The following is a 16338-nucleotide window of genomic DNA, read 5'->3' on the forward strand; positions in this document are numbered from 1 at the left end:
TTGAATTACCTGAGGCTGTTTAATTACCTGAGGCTGCTTACTATTTAAAATACATTTGCTAGCAGGAGCAAATGAGCAACTACTAGAATCCTTCTACAGGAGTATCAGCAACCGTAGTTTGTTGGTAGTTTGTTGAGCCCTAGTAAAAGTTTGACACAGAGGACCAGCTGTACCATCTCCAAATTTCTCTCTAGCTCATGTTTCTTCCTAGGCAGGAATTTAATTAGTTTCCCAAGTGCATATTTAAGGTGTTCAGTCTTCCTGATACTACGTGATTTGCTCATTCCTTCCAGTCTAGCAGTTCACTACAGTAATTCTCATTCCCTAGGTTTCTGTGGTAACCTTTGCTGTGTTTGTGATGGTGGATGAGAATAATGTTTTGGATGCACAGAAGGCCTTCACTTCAATTGCTCTCTTCAATGTGCTGCGCTTCCCCCTTGCCATGCTTCCAATGGTGTTGTCTTCTCTGGTGCAGGTGAGCAGGCCCGTGACAAACAGGTACTATGTATATGGGATGGGGTGGGAGTAACCTATTCTCAGAGCTGCTAAATATTTGCTGTTTATAGAATGAGATAGTTGGGCCCCGGATCTTTCAATTAACAAGGCTGTCCCAAAATATTTTGGTTCCCAAGACAGAGTAGCAAGATGAATTTTCATCAAACTAAGTAAAAAGCCCCCGGTGGCGCAGTGGATTAAAGCACTGAGCTGCTGAGCTTGTTGATCGAAAGGTCGCAGGTTCGATTCCGGGGAGCGGCGTGAGCTTCCGCTGTCAGCCCTAGCTTCTGCCAACCTAGCAGTTTGAAAACATGCAAATGTGAGTAGATCAATAGGTACCGCTCCGGCGGGAAGGTAACGGCGCTCCATGCAGTCATGCTGGCCACATGACCTTGGAGGTGTCTACGGACAATGCTGGCTCTTCGGCTTAGAAATGGAGATGAGCACCACACCCCAGACATGACTGGACTTAATGTCAGGGGACTACTAAGTAAAAAGTGCATAATATCCAAACCTAGACACTTGATTTTGACACAGAAATGGGAATCCTTCCATGCAGTTTTCCTCCATTGGTAGTGTAAAAATACAGTGACAAAAATTATAGAACTGCTGAGCTGCCACACTTCTGTGACATGCCAAATATTGTGTCTGAAATGACTTGCTTCGGCCCCTTCCACACAGCTGTATAAAATTCACATTGTACTGGATTATATGGCAGTGTGCACTTAGATAATTCAGGTCAAGGCAGATATTGTGGACTATCTGCTCTCATATTCTGGATTATATGGCTGCGTGGAAGAGCCCTTCCTCTGCCTAATCTCTATGGTATGCAACCCAATCCTACTGAATCTTATCAGTGTGCAGGTTCAGCCCTGACCCTGCACACTGATAAGATTCAGTAGGTTTGGGTTGCATACCATAGAGATTTGCTCAATCTGGATATGCGTTCAATAAGCCTTGTCATTCCAGAACTCAACAAAACAGCTCAAGTTTCATGGCTAGTTCCAGTTTTGAGGTACCCTTGGGAAAGTGTCCTCTTGTGGGTCCCTTTCTGTGTTATTGTACTGACCTGGCCATAGAGGTAGCACTATTTTGATCAAACAGCTATTTTTAGGAGCAGTGATATGATTTTCCAAAATTTGTTGCTGGTAGAATACAATTGAATTTTTTTTGGTATCAATTCCCAGACCCTCATGTTTGGCACTGATAAGAGCTCTGAGAAATCAAATTGTTTAAAGTAGGACTCAGCAGAAGTATTAGTGTTGGGCCCTGACAGCTGCCCAATATTATTGAGTGGTAATAGTGAGCCTACCATACCTGACTTTCCCTGTACACCTTACTTTCAGGTCAATGTGTCTACTAGGCGGCTAGAACGGTATCTGGGCAGTGAAGACCTGAACACTTCAGCCATATGGCATGAACCCAGCCCTGGTAAATAGAAACTAGGGTTGGGGGAAATCAGAGCAGGTTGAATTCTAGAAAAATACGAGGGTTGAATGAAAAATCATGCCTCCACCTTCCTAACTCCTCAACAGATGGCAGTACTGACATGTGGCAGGTACTGGCTTATTCAGTAGACTCTCCTCTACAGTTCCATTTTGGCGGGAAGCCTTAGCATTGAATGGTTGTGTTTTTAAAATGCGAAGTATGGAGCCCTGCGCAGACAGTCGGTCAATGCGACTTAAGCAAGGTGCAGTCATTGAATTCTTGACAGCAGAAGGTGTCACCCCAAAGGAGATTCATCAGAGAATGCAAGCTGTTTATGGTGCTTGTGTTGATGTGAGTACTGTGTATCATTGGATGAGTAAGTTTAAAGATGTTGAGGTGGGAACATCTGACTTGCGTTACAAACAAAGAGTTGGACGTTTTGTAACAGCAACCACCGAGTTTCATAAGCAAAAGGTTGACAGATTGATTCAGGATGATTGTCATATCACTCAGAGAGAAATTTCAAGCATAATCAGCATTTTATTGCTTTGCTTGGCTATCGGAAGATCTGTGCATGATGGGTACTCAGAATGAGAGAACTGTGAGATGCTGTTTGCAGAAACAGAGTGTCAACTTCTTCCGTGACGGCTTCAGAAAACTTTTCATCATTGGCAGAAATGTATCCAGTTCTCTAGTAATTATATGGAAAAGTGAATAGTGGTATCTAAAGAGCACATTCTAAGGATTATTGCATTTGATTTATTAAAATATTCCCATCTAAACCCAAGTAATGAAGGCAGAGGCATTACTTTTCATTCAACCCTCGTACAAAAGGCTGGTGAATCGTTTCTGCTCTACAGATGGTTAGAGGAATTCATGATGCTCTTAATTATAATGATCAGCGTTCAAAGCAGTTCTCTTTTTAGACTGCAACTCTGAGAACCCACAATCAATTTGCTCACTGGTCATATTGGCTGAGGGATACTGGAAATTGTAGTCCAAAAAAGTAACTTCCCCAAGCTCTGTCATGATGTAATTCCGTCTTTTTTTCCCCAGGCTGCGCTGTGCGTTTCTCTGAAGCATCCTTTTCATGGGAACACAATTCTAATGCCACCATTAAAGAGTGAGTCACGAGAAACAGAAGGAGGCATATTGGGGGAGATTGGTGGGAGGAAGGACCCGCAAGCAGGTCAAGACCATCTTCTGCCAATAGGCATTTGGGGAAGGGGAAGGCTTTGGAAAGGGTGTGTGGATTTGGGGGGGGGGGGGATATGAGTTTCAAATGCCATTTTAGTGTATTTATTGCATTTTAATTTGCCACAGTTACTATTTAATTGTTTTTTAACTTTTGTATTGCACTTTTTATAATTATCTGGTGTGGATTGTTAGCTGCCTTGAGTCTCCATGGGGAGAAAGGAGACTCAAGGCAGTTAAGTAAGTAAGTAAGAAGTTAAGTAAGTAAGTGAGAAGTAAGTAAAGTAAGAAGATGTGGTCCTTTGCTTTAAAGATGTGAGAGAAGCAGTTTCCTTTTCCAGCTGTTGACATATTGGGTTTGGCAAGAAATATATATATATAGTCCCATGGGCCAGGAGAATGTTTGTTTGTTTGTTTGTTTATTATTTACTGTACTTATACCCCGCCCTTCTCACCCCAAATGGGGATTCAGGGTGGCTTACAAATTACGGCAGTAATTCCATGCCAGATTCAGATAATAACAATATCAATAAAACACATTATAAAACTGTAAAAAAATACATATAAATTAAAATAGCCTTTCAAATGATTAAAACATATTAAAACATATGAAACATAGCAAACTTACATTGCATTTTGAAGCATGATTACAAGTCTTACAGTCCAGTGGCTTAAACAGCCAAACCCTGATAAATAGCAGCTCAACACCCTCAAAATATTGTAACACACAGCTCACCCCCACCTAAAATTACTGTATTTTCTGGCGTATAAGACTACTTAATCTTCTCAAAAGTCAGGGGTTGTCTTATACACTGGGTGCCATCTTATAGGGTGGGTGCTGAAACTTCTAAGCCAGACTAGAGAATCTGTGATTGCCGCCTATGGTGGAAGGAGCTCAAAAACGGCCGCGGCCACATCCCTTCCGTATGCGGCGACCATATGAAAGCAGCAAGGGCGGCGCTGTACAAGTACGGTAGAAGAAAATCCACTCACCAGGATTTGTGGAAAGAAGCCACTTAACGAGGTTCCGATGATGAGGTGAGGGAGCACCTCATTGGGAAGGTGTAAGTAAATGGTGGAGCAAGCTTCAGGAGTCCAGGACGCCCGAGGCATGGAAAAAAGAGATAGAGCGGTGCTGTGCCCAGAAAAAGACGCCTCTTTCATCCATCTGGCCCACTCTTGTATCCTATTATCGTACCTCCTTCTCTGCCTCTCAGATCTCACGCCTGAGGACTGCAGTGAAGTGGTGCAGGTGCGCAGGTGCGAGATCTAAGAGGCAGAGAAGGAAGTACGGTAATAGGAAAATTTCCATATTAAAATAAAATCTTATGTTTTTTAATTTTTTATTTGGTGTGTGTTGGAAGAGGGGTAGTCTTATATGGTGAATATATCCCAAACTCCATATTTTAACTGGAAAAGTTAGTGGTCGTCTTATACACCCAGTCATCTTATATGCTGGAAAATATGGTAGTCCAATCCACCTCACACCCAATTGTCCTGAAGGAATGCCCAACGGGCTGATGAACGATTCCCAAAAAGGCATTCAAACACTGAGTGATGATAAGCTACAGCATCTCCTCCAAGGGTGATGTTAGTACTGCTTCTCTCAATAGGGAGTGTTGTCTCCTGGGAGTGTTCTCGTGCTATCTGCACCTGGCTACATGTCTTCAGCCATTACCTAATCTTAGGATCTATACTATACTTTCCCTGCAGTGTAAACCTGGAAATTCCTTGTGGAAACTTGTTGGCCGTAGTGGGGCCTGTGGGATCAGGAAAATCCTCACTGGTGTCAGCTATGCTGGGTGAGATGGAGAACATCAAGGGCCACATCAACATTCAGGTGAGGGGACAAACATATTTATGCATTAAAGTCCAGTTTACTAATGCAAAATAACCGAGAACCCTGGGAAATTCAGTCTGGAACTGAGGGATGCCTCTGCATAATCTTTTTGCTTGTTAAAAGAAAGCAAAATAAAATTCCTTGTAAATAAAGAACTAAGATTGTTGGGGAAGAAAAATTCTGTTCTAGCTTGTTCTCTGTTGAGCTGCTTTCTACTCAGAGATTTTCCCAACTCACAGTGACATACAAAAATTATGATCACCAACCTGTGGTCTAGAATGATACAATTCATTCTGTGATTTCAAAGCTCTTCGTATCTCATTTGGTTTATGTGCAGACCAGAACTAGGTGCTCTCTGACATGTATTTCATTGGCTTTTACTCAGACTCATCAGATTCAGATTCTTTATTTTGCCACCTTCCCCAAATCGCAATTTGATAAGTTGAATGTCTGATACCTTGGGATTTTTTTCAGGGTTCAGTGGCATATGTACCTCAGCAAGCATGGATCCAGAATGCCACCCTGAAAGACAACATCCTTTTTGGGTCACCCCTTGATGAGGCTCGGTACCAACAGGTCATAGAGGCGTGTGCCTTACTCCCAGACCTGCAGCTGCTTCCAGGAGGAGATCTTACTGAGATTGGAGAGAGGGTACTAACTTTCATGAAGCTCAGTGGCATGCCATAAGGGGGTGTGGGTAGATGGTGATGTGGGAAAATAAGCTGGTGCAAATAATAATAATAATAATAATAATAATAATAATAATAATCTTTATTTATACCCCGCCACCATCTCCCTGATGGGGACTTGGAGTGGCTTACATGAGGCCATATAGAACAGGAAGTCCTCTCTCATGAACCTCTGAAATTCAGTGAAATTCGTGATAGAAGAAACAGGAGAATTAAGGGAAGGGTTTGGTGGACATTGACCTTGAGACAATGTGGAGTGCTTTAGATGAAGAACAAGATAGTGCTCTCTGCATGTCAACGTAGAAAAAATATTTGATTAATCTTTCTTCAACACTGATGATGGGAGAAAACAACTGAAGGCAATAGGCCAACTCAGGGCACAGAACCAATTTCATGACACACATTTCTGTACCTTATCTTCCTGTGACCTCCTAATATATACTGCCTGAGGCGATCACCTGAGTCTGGTTAAGGTAGGGGCTGGGCTACCAGTAATACAGGCTTTCTCAACCTGGGGGTCGGGACCTCTGGGGGAGGTCATGAGGGGGGTATCAGAGGGATCACCAAAGACGATCAGAAAACACAAGATTTCTGTTGGTCATGGCTGTTCTGTGTGGGAAATTTGGCCCAATTCTATCATTGGCTCTTTGATTGTAGGTGATCTATAAATCCCAGCAACTACAACCCCCAAATGTCAAGGTCTATTTCCCCCAAACTCCACCAGTGTCCACATTTGGGCATATTGAGTATCTGTGCCAAGTTTGGTCCAGATCCATCATTGTTTGAGTCCACGGCGCTCTCTGGATGTAGGTGAACTACAACTCCCAAACTCAAGGTCAATGCCCACCAAACCCTTCCCAGATATTCTGTTGGTCATGGAAGTTCTGTGTGCCAAGTTTGGTTCAATTCTATCATTGGTGGAGTTCAGAATGCTCTTTGATTATAGGTGAACTATAAATCCCAGCAACTACAACTCCCAATGACAAAATCAAGCCCCCTCCCCTGGCAACCTCACCAGTATTCAAATTTAGGTGTATCAGGTATTTCTGTCAAATTTGGTCCACTGAATGAAAATACATCCTGAATATCAAGTATTTACATTACAATTCATAACAGTAGCAAAATTAGAGTTATAAAGTAGCGATGAAAATAATTTTATGGTTGGGGGTCACCGCAACACGAGGAACTGTATTGAGGGGTCGCAGCATTAGGAAGGTTGAGAATAGATCAGCTATGCAAAGGTAATTACTCTAAAGTAAGAATTACTAGCCACCTTTCTGTGCAAACAAACAGCGGTATTACCCTGAAAGAAATTGTCCAACTCTTTGCTAGTTTGGATTATCTTAATATTTTCCAGGTAACTTGGCACATAGTTGTTTCAAGTCTAGTTATAGTTTAGAAAGTGGGTGGCTTACAGTTACTGGCTAGAGGGAATGTTTCTGGGCTTCACAGCAATGGCATGTCTGATATTCACCTTTTTTGTTTAGAAAAACTTGGAAAGCCAGCATGTACTGGTGGGGCAATGTTTTTGCTCTGAAAAGAGAGCTGCCTCATAAGACAACCCCAGTAGTGCGGAGGGCCCAGAGAATGATCTTTGTGTGATTCCTTTCTTCTGCAGGGCATTAACCTAAGTGGGGGCCAAAAGCAACGTGTCAGCCTGGCCAGAGCTGTATACAATAATGCAGACATTTACCTGTTGGATGATCCTCTCTCAGCTGTAGATTCCCATGTAGGGCGACACATCTTTGACAAGGTCCTGGGACCCGAGGGACTGTTGCAGAATAAGGTGAGTCCTAGCTTTTCTATAGACCTGGCCTTGTGGAAGACAGGTGGAGGGGTTGTTTTATTTAATATTACTGTCAGAATCAATACTCCACGATTTTTATTCCAAAAAAGAGCATACAAAAATCCAGCTAGTGCAGGAAACAAGTGGCATTGGTTCAAGTACTGGGAAAATAGCTGCAAAAGGGACTGTCGACGCCTGTGATAATCAGTGGCTCCCTCCAAAGCTCATTTTCTATAGGTATCAGTTTCATCTGTCTCCTGATGTTAAGAATCAAAACCCATTGGAACTGAGAATTTTACTTCCTGAAGAAAAAAAAAACTCCCTAATTTTCTGGTGATCTCACATTTTATAGGATTTTTTTATGCAAGGAAAACTCAGTGGCATTTTCAGTTACTACTACTGTTAATATAGCCTACATCATCTGGTATTTATTGGCAGTCTACTTAATGCTATCAAAAAGCAGCTCTGCTTAGTTTCCAAGATCAGACAGGGTGTCTTTAGTGATTCTTTGCAAAAATCTATAAGAAATTATTGGAATGGAATACAGAAATGAAATAGGTAAAAAAGTCTATGAATAAATGGACCATTTTTATTAGAAGACCAATAAAGATGGAAGAATGGGAATGCATGTGGAATTACAAATTGAAATTTACCGACTCATACAATCGTAAAGAAAATTGGTACAAGATGATGTACCAGTAGTACATATCTCCACAAATCCTGGGAAAAATTAGCAAAACAATGAAAAATAAATGTTAGAAATGTAAGACACAAGAAGGCACATTCTACCACATGTGATGGACGTGCAGTAAGGCAAAAGAGTACTGAAGAAGATCCACGGAATAATTCAAAAGATACTTAATATGAGAATAGAAATGAAACCAGAATATTTCTTATTAGGAATATTAGATATAAAAATACAAGAAAATAAAGATAGACTCTTTAGTTATTGACAATGGCAGCAAAAATCACCTGCATGAGTGATGGAGAGAAAAAAGAAATGTTGGAGAGAAAAAGAAATACCTTCAATTCATCACTGGTTGGTGAAAATCCTAGAAATCATGGATATGGATAAACTAACACAATTATTGAGGAGACATGAGGGGAAATCAAATAAGAAAATTACAGATTGGCAACTATTTAAAAATTATATAATTCAGAAAAACAAAAATATAAAAAATTAAGATAACCCAGTCAACGAAATTATCCAGCTAACTGTAGAAGAAAAGAAGAAACCTTGGATGAAGAAAAGGAAGAAAGGAGATAGAGGGAAGGTCAATGTGAGAAAACTGAGTCCACCAGGAAGGAGATCGGAAGTCAACAAACTATGCCCTATTCCCTGCCATGTCTTACCTAAGCATTCCTACTCTCCACCCCTTCACTTCCTCTTACCTTTACCTATACCTAGCACTTTCCCTCTCTGGCTTTAAGAAGCCAGAGGAATGTATAGCTAGAATATACCTATTACTGTACCCCATTTTTCCTTTTCCTTTTAAAAAATTAATTGTTAAAACATTTTGAATAAAAACAATCTAAAAATATATCCAGTGCATCTCATAAATCTTTTTATATCCACGTTTACTTTCACACTTGTACATATATTTCTATCTTTCACCACTGTGCTCCCCTCCCCCTGAGCAACTTCTTTTTATATTTTCTATCCAAAATTTCATTTCTTCTTGTGGAAGTAACTTTCCATCCTTCTTTTTAAATTCTCTTTCAATAAATTCCCCCAGACATCATCAACATTGCTTTTTTCCATATCTTTCTTTTAACTTTTAACTTACATGTCAACTTATCATTAATTGCCAATTTCCACAGTTCCTTGTACCATTCTTCAATTTATATATTTGTTTCCCTTTTCAAATTCCTTGCTATAAACAGTCTTGCTATCGTTAATAGGTAAATATTGCATTTTCTTCTTTTTTTCAGTTGTTTGTTATTAAGTGATTATGATCCCAGATTTTTAAAGACAAACCCAGAGGTTTCAGTCTAGAAATGAAAAGTAATTGTTTAGCTGAGATATAACTGGATCATGTTCTTCAATTGGCCACTAAATATTTACTTTAGAAAATTGAGGCCAGGATTTACAAGTTCCCTGTGTGGAAGGAGAGTCTGTTTGTTGAGGACTGGTTTTAATGTCTGACTTCTGATGCCTGGAGGAGAGTTTTTTCAAAGTGTACGATAGAAAAATTTAGAATAATTTGTCATTTTAATAAAAGATCACTGAATAGTGAGAGTCCTCTGTAAAGTCCCTGAATATTAAATGACAAATCCAAAATGTAGTATGATGTAGGAATGCCAACTTTACATTGCCCTCCAAAGTTACTATGCTGTTTTTTGCTCCAGACGCGGATCCTGGTGACTCACAGCCTAAGCTTCCTAGCCCAAGTGGATGACATTGTGATGCTGGTAGATGGAAGTGTCTCAGAAAAGGGGTCTTATAGCACCTTGATAAGTAATGGTGGAGAGTTTGCTCAGCTGCTCAACACATATGGAAACCAGCAGGAAGGCAGCCCTGAAGAAGAAGCCACAGGTAACTGTCACCACATTCTGTGTGATTAAGGATCAATGCCCTTTTAGCATGGATCTTTTTTGAAGCAGGGGCAGTTAGGTGGTGCAGTTAAACACCACTGTCTACACTCGTAACTATTCTGGATAGCAAAGAGACAAATGTACTTTATTATCCAAACTCCCCCCCCCCCCCAAATTGGGGGGAAGTGAATATAAAGAAATAAAATAAACAATATGTTTGTGGGATCCCGCAGGAGTAATGTCACTCTAATACAGTGTCCTACACATCCACTCATCCTGCCTTTGTCTCCATCCTGACATATATTCTTCCCATGCATTTCAATTTTTAGTGGGTATGAGTGAAGAACTGGAATTGGATGGGGATCCTGAACCTGGAGCTGAAGAAGTCCCAGCTGATGTGGTGACCATGACCCAGAAGAGTGAGGCCAGCGTCCATCAAAAAAACTTCTGCCGCAGGTTAATGTCTTCCATGAACTTTTAGCTATTTTATCCTAATTTTTCTCAGTTCTTTCTGTCCATTTCATTCATAGAATCATAGAATCAAAGAGTTGGAAGAGACCTCATGGGCCATCCAGTCCAACCTCCTGCCAAGAAGCAGGAATATTGCTTTCAAATCACCCCTGACAGATGGCCATCCAGCCTTTGTTTAAAAGCCTCCAAAGAAGGAGCCTCCACCACACTCTGGGGCAGAGAGTTCCACTGCTGAACGGCTCTCACAGTCAGGAAGTTCTTCCTCGTGTTCAGATGGAATCTCCTTTCTTGTCGTTTGAAGCCATTGTTCCACGTCCTAGTCTCCAGGGAAGCAGAAAACAAGCTTGCTCCCCCCTCCCTGTGGCTTCCTCTCACATATTTATACATGGCTATCATATCTCCTCTCAGCCTTCTCTTCTTCAGGCTAAACATGCCCAGCTCCTTAAGCCGCTCCTCATAGGGCTTGTTCTCCAGACCCTTGATCATTTTAGTCGCCCTCCTCTGGACACATTCCAGCTTGTCAATATCTCTCTTCAGTTGTGGTGCCCAGAATTGGACACAATATTCCAGGCGTGGTCTAACCAAGGCAGAATAGAGGAGTAGCATTACTTCCCTAGATCTAGATCTTTAGCCTTTTTGTATTTCTCTTTATTGTACCTGCTTTTTTGCTTTGGGAATATTTGTAAATCTTGTCAGCCAGGTAATGAGATTGGATAAGCTAAGATCAGGTTAAAACTAGACTGGGAAAAAAGATCCCCTTCTGAGTTCCTTGCATTTCTATGAAGTTTTTAGTCTTTTCTATGGCATCTCTTGCAGTCTGTTCTTCCAAGGGCCCTTCCACACAGACCTGTATTCCAGAATATCAATGTAGGAAATCCCACAATATCTGCTTTGAAGTGGGTTAACAGTCTACACTCAGATAATGTGGGATTTTCTGCCTTGATATTCTGGGATATAGGGCTCGTGGAAGGGCCCAATGTAGCTAAGAATATAACCAGCTCTATCCCAGTTTGTCTCCACATATTAACCCTGTCAACAGAGACAGAGGTTTTCGAAGACCCAGCATGGTTTAATCTCAAAGCCCCTTTCTATGACTTGGTATACTTGATACCCTTAATATGATTATAATCGCCTTCATTGGGCCTCTACGCTTTGTGCCAGAGACCTATGTGGCTTTGTTGATCTCAGCCACTTCTGCTTAGCCATGAAAAGCCATACTGGCTAATAATAATAATAATAATAATAATAATAATAATAATACCAACTTTATTTTTATACCCTGCCACCATCTCCCCAGGGGGACTTGGGGCAGTTTACAAGGGACAAGCCTGAAAATACAAATTACAAAACACACAAAATACATAAAAACAACTAAAACCAATAGCAAGCATCAGAAAAACATTGCAATCACAATACACATTTTAAAAACAGTATCATGGCTGAGAGATTAAGTGCTGAGTGCAGAGGGATCAGAGAATGTGCAATCATTCCTAGAAAGAGCCAAGGGAAAGTGCAAGATTTGCATCGATTTCTGTTAAGGTTGCAGCTGGGAGGATAACATCCATTAGGCATTTACAGTAACAAGATTACAGGTGGGAGGGCCAACTAAAGTGCAAAGAGCTATGGCGAGATCGATCCAATTCTCTAGTTTACTGCCTAATCAAATGCACAACGGAACATCCAGGTTTTTAGGTCTTTGCAGAAAATGGATAGGGTAGATGCCAATCTGATCTCCTTAGGCAGAGAGTTCCAGAGCCGAGGGGCCACCACTGAGAAGACCCTCTCCCTCGTTCCCACCAACCACATTTGAGGTGGCGGCGGAAGTGAAAGCAGAGCTAATATTAAGCAAGTTAATTGAGCTGGAGGTGAAGGCAAAGGATTTCTCATTAGACTACCAGGAAGGATCACACGTTAAAACATTAGATAGGTGGCAGAAAGTTATCGATTTAAAGCTCTAATTTTCATCATTGCTCTCTTGTTCTAGCCTCAGTACAAGTAGTAACATGTCCCTCACGAAGGCTCTTCAAGGAAAGATAAAGGAGAAAGAGCCAGTGGCAGAGGTAAAGGGACAGAAGTTAATCGACAAGGAAGCTGTGGAAACAGGCAAGGTGAGAGGAAACAGCCCAAAATGTTCTTCTGTCTCGCAGTTGGGTTCAGTAACACCATGAATTGCAGAGAATTGAAAAGTGGTGATTATACCAGTGGGAATGGAGGACAAGTGGCTCTTCAGATAATGTTGGCTTGCACCTCCCATCACCACTCTCCATAGACTCTGTTGGTTAAGGCTGATGGGAGGTGCAAGACAACAACATCTCAAAGCCTTGCATTTTCCAGTCCTGGCATACAGGATTCTTGTCATAGAAATGGATGGTGGCCAGAGAAAACCCTCTTTACTGGAGTTAGAGAAAAACTCTTTTTTCCTATTAGTCCAAGGATGGGCAAATCACGCTCCATGGGAAGCCCTTCTTGGTCTAGTGTGCCCTAGAAATTGAGCCCCATAGTCTGCCAAAGTTGCCTATTAGTCCTAAAGGAAATGTATGGTAACACATGAGCTCAAGGATGTTCATTTTAACTTGTATTTATTGAATTTCCCTTTTACCGTTCTCTGCTGCTCAGCCTTCCAAATAGTAGCTTCATCTTTTTGTCATGGTCTACTTCACTAGGCCTCCTTATTTTCATATCTGTGCACATTTTAAAGCAATAATATATGTGTGGGCTTGTAAAAAGTCTGGAGGGGCTGCTTGCCATGTGCAGCTGATAGTAATATTCTGCCTTGCAGGTGAAATTCATCATGTACATGCGATACCTGAGTGCAGTTGGTTGCAATCTCTCAACATGGATCTTCTTAGCTTATGTGGCTCAAGCTGCAGCCACTGTTGGCTCTAACTTGTGGCTCAGTGAATGGACAAATGATGCTGTAAGATACCAGAACATGACTTATCCAACTGCTCAACGTGACCTGCGTGTTGGCGTCTATGGAGCACTGGGCATTAGTCAAGGTAAGCCTCCAAAAAACCTCTGAAAATCTCCTGCAAATCACCTAAAGATCTGGGTTGTTGTAGGTTTTTTCGGCTATATGGCCATGTTCTAGAGGCGTTCTCTTCTGACATTTCACCTGCATCTATGGCAAGCATCCTCAGAGGACCTCACTACCTCTGAGGATGCTTGCCACAGATGCAGGCGAAACATCAGGAGAGAATGCCTCTAGAACATGGCCATATAGCCTGAAAAAACCTACAACAACCCAGTGATTCCGGCCATGAAAGCCTTCGACAATACACCTAAAGATTTATTGATAGATTATTATTATTATTATTATTAACTTTATTTGTACCCCGCTAGCATCTCCCGTAGGACTCGATGCGGCTTACACAGGCCGGAGCCTCAAAACACAATACAATAAAAACATAACACAGTACTAAACAAAGCAAAACAAGCAATCAAGCAAAATAACAACAATAACTACCTCAAGACACAATTAAAAACTGGTTCGGCCGGCGCAATGGGGTACAGGGATTAAAATGCTGAGATGGCAGGAGGAACATGGATTAAAGGTGCGGTGTGCAGTAACATCTGATGGGCTAAAGTGCTTCTAGGATTTGGAAAGGGGAAATTCCTAATCTGGAAAGGCACATCGGAACAGCCAGGTTTTTAGATTCCTTCTGAAAACTGCTAAAGTAGGGGCCTGTCGGAGATCTTTTCGAAGGGCATTCCAAAGTCGGGGGGCCGCCACAGAGAAGGCCCTGTCCCGTGTCCCCACCAAACGTGCTTGCGACGTGGGTGGGATCTGAATCTACTTTCCACTCCCCCAAGGCCTTGAGTATGAAATGGCCTAAAGCCTCTCCAACTGGCATGTCCCTTTGTATCAAGCTCTCACCAAGGCATCCTTTTCTTTCAGGTCTTTTCCTGCTGGCTGCATGTATGCTAGCTGCCCACGGTGCTGTCCGAGCTTCCCGGGTCCTGCACAAGCATTTGCTCGATAACATTCTTCGTGTACCCATGAGCTTCTTTGACACAACGCCAACTGGCCGCATCATCAACAGGTTTGCCAAGGTCTGAGATCATCCTTTTTTTGAGGCCCAATGATGTGGAGGATTTTTAAAAAGTGTTCCCAAAGTGTAATCATGAAACTTTGAACTGTGCCAGGGATGTGATTGGGAGGAATTGGTCAATACGTCAGACAATAAACAACAGACACTCTATTGGGAAATGAGGCATGCAACAGTTATAATCTGTTTGGAGATCATTGTAGAATCAGAACAAATGTCATCCAAGGCCTTCTCTCAAGGTCACCGACCACCTGCTTTATTATTCTTTTTCTCCATTATCTTCTCAATAACTCAGATGACTATTGCTGTCTTGGCACCAATTGTCATTATTAGCTCTGATTCACTTGCTCAATTAATATTCCTGTTCTCTCACTCTCTCAGATCACACACATCATTCCATCTCATGCACCTGTCAATCACTCCTTTATTCATTATTCTTTTACTGATGGTAGGGCCCCCTGGTGGTGCAGTGAGTTAAACTACTGAGCTGCTGAACTTGCTGACTAAAAGGTTAGCAGTTCAAATCCAGGGAATGGGGTGAGCTCCCGCTGTTAGCCCCAGCTTCTGCCAGCCTAGAAGTTTGAAAACATGTGAATGTGAGTAGATCAATAGGTACCGATTCTGCAGGAAGGTAAGAACACTCCATGCAGTCATGCTGGCCACATGACCTTGGAGGTGTCTATGGACACCTCCAAGAAATGGAGATGAGCACCACCAGATTTGGACATGACTAGACTTCATGTCAAGGGGAAACCTTTACCTTACTGATGGTAATCTAATGCAATATTTAATCATATTTCTTATAGAAATAAAAATGTAATGTTCATTTGTGGTATTCACAGAACTCAAAAACCCCTGGACAAATTGGTACCAAATTTGGACACAATACACCTAACAACCCAATGTATGTTCTCCACTCAAAATAATTGATTTTGTCATTTGGGAGTTGTAGTTGCTGGGATTTATAGTTCACCTACAATCAAAGAGCATTCTGAACCCCACCAACAATGGAATTGAACCAAACTTGGCACAAAGGACTCCCATGACCAACAGAAAATACTGGAAGGGTTTGGTGGGCAGTGTCCTTTGGTTTTGGAGTTGTAGTTCACCTACATCCAGAGATCACTGTGGACACAAACAATGATGGATCTGGACCAAACTCTACACAAATACTCAATATGCCCAAAAGTGAACACTGGTGGGGTTAGGGGAAAATAGAATCTTGACATTTGGGAGTTGCAGTTGCTGGGATTTATAGTACACATACAATCACAGAATATTCTGAACCCCACCAACGATAGAATTGGGCCAAACCTCCCACACAGAACCCCCATGTGGGTCACAACAACACGTGGCAGGGGACGGCTAGTTAATATATAAATTATTAGATTTTTTAAAAATTATATAATATGAATTATATAAAGATTGTTGTGTAGCTTCACAACCCTATCATAAGGTTTTCGTGGCAAGATTTGTTCAAAAGAGGGTTTCCATTACGTTTTACCAAGGCTAAAATAGCGTGACTTACCCAGTGTCACCCAGGGCCAAGTGGGGCTTCTAACCTTGCTATCCCAACCCCCCAGTCCAGTGGTTCTCAACATATGGGTCCCCAGATGTTTTGGCCTTCAACTCCCAGGAATCCTAACAGCTGGTAAAGTGGCTGGGAATTCTGGGAGTTGTAGGCCAAAAAACCTGGGGACCCACAGGTTGAGAACCACTGCCCTAGTCCAACACTCAAACCACCAGTTCTCTTATATAAAGGTATAAATATATATAGAATCAAAAAGTTAAATTTCTTAGCATGATTAGCAAAGAGAACTAAACATTTCTTTTCAGTGTCAGGAGTGACTT

General features: G+C 41.7%; 1 protein-coding gene across 1 annotated transcript in view; it reads left to right on the plus strand.

Annotated features, from left to right (window-relative positions):
• Positions 1 to 16338, plus strand: part of ABCC2 (ATP binding cassette subfamily C member 2) — a 53685-nt gene that overhangs the window by 23460 nt on the left and 13887 nt on the right. The window contains exons 13-23 of the mRNA XM_060768185.2: positions 329 to 475; positions 1842 to 1926; positions 2980 to 3046; positions 4831 to 4957; positions 5432 to 5608; positions 7265 to 7432; positions 9782 to 9968; positions 10297 to 10423; positions 12423 to 12546; positions 13218 to 13437; positions 14337 to 14491. Coding sequence (XP_060624168.2) covers positions 329 to 475; positions 1842 to 1926; positions 2980 to 3046; positions 4831 to 4957; positions 5432 to 5608; positions 7265 to 7432; positions 9782 to 9968; positions 10297 to 10423; positions 12423 to 12546; positions 13218 to 13437; positions 14337 to 14491 — 1584 coding nt within the window. The remainder of the gene's footprint in view (positions 1 to 328; positions 476 to 1841; positions 1927 to 2979; positions 3047 to 4830; positions 4958 to 5431; positions 5609 to 7264; positions 7433 to 9781; positions 9969 to 10296; positions 10424 to 12422; positions 12547 to 13217; positions 13438 to 14336; positions 14492 to 16338) is intronic.

This window comes from Anolis sagrei, chromosome 3, assembly GCF_037176765.1.
Source record: "Anolis sagrei isolate rAnoSag1 chromosome 3, rAnoSag1.mat, whole genome shotgun sequence".
Taxonomy (NCBI): domain Eukaryota; kingdom Metazoa; phylum Chordata; class Lepidosauria; order Squamata; family Dactyloidae; genus Anolis; species Anolis sagrei.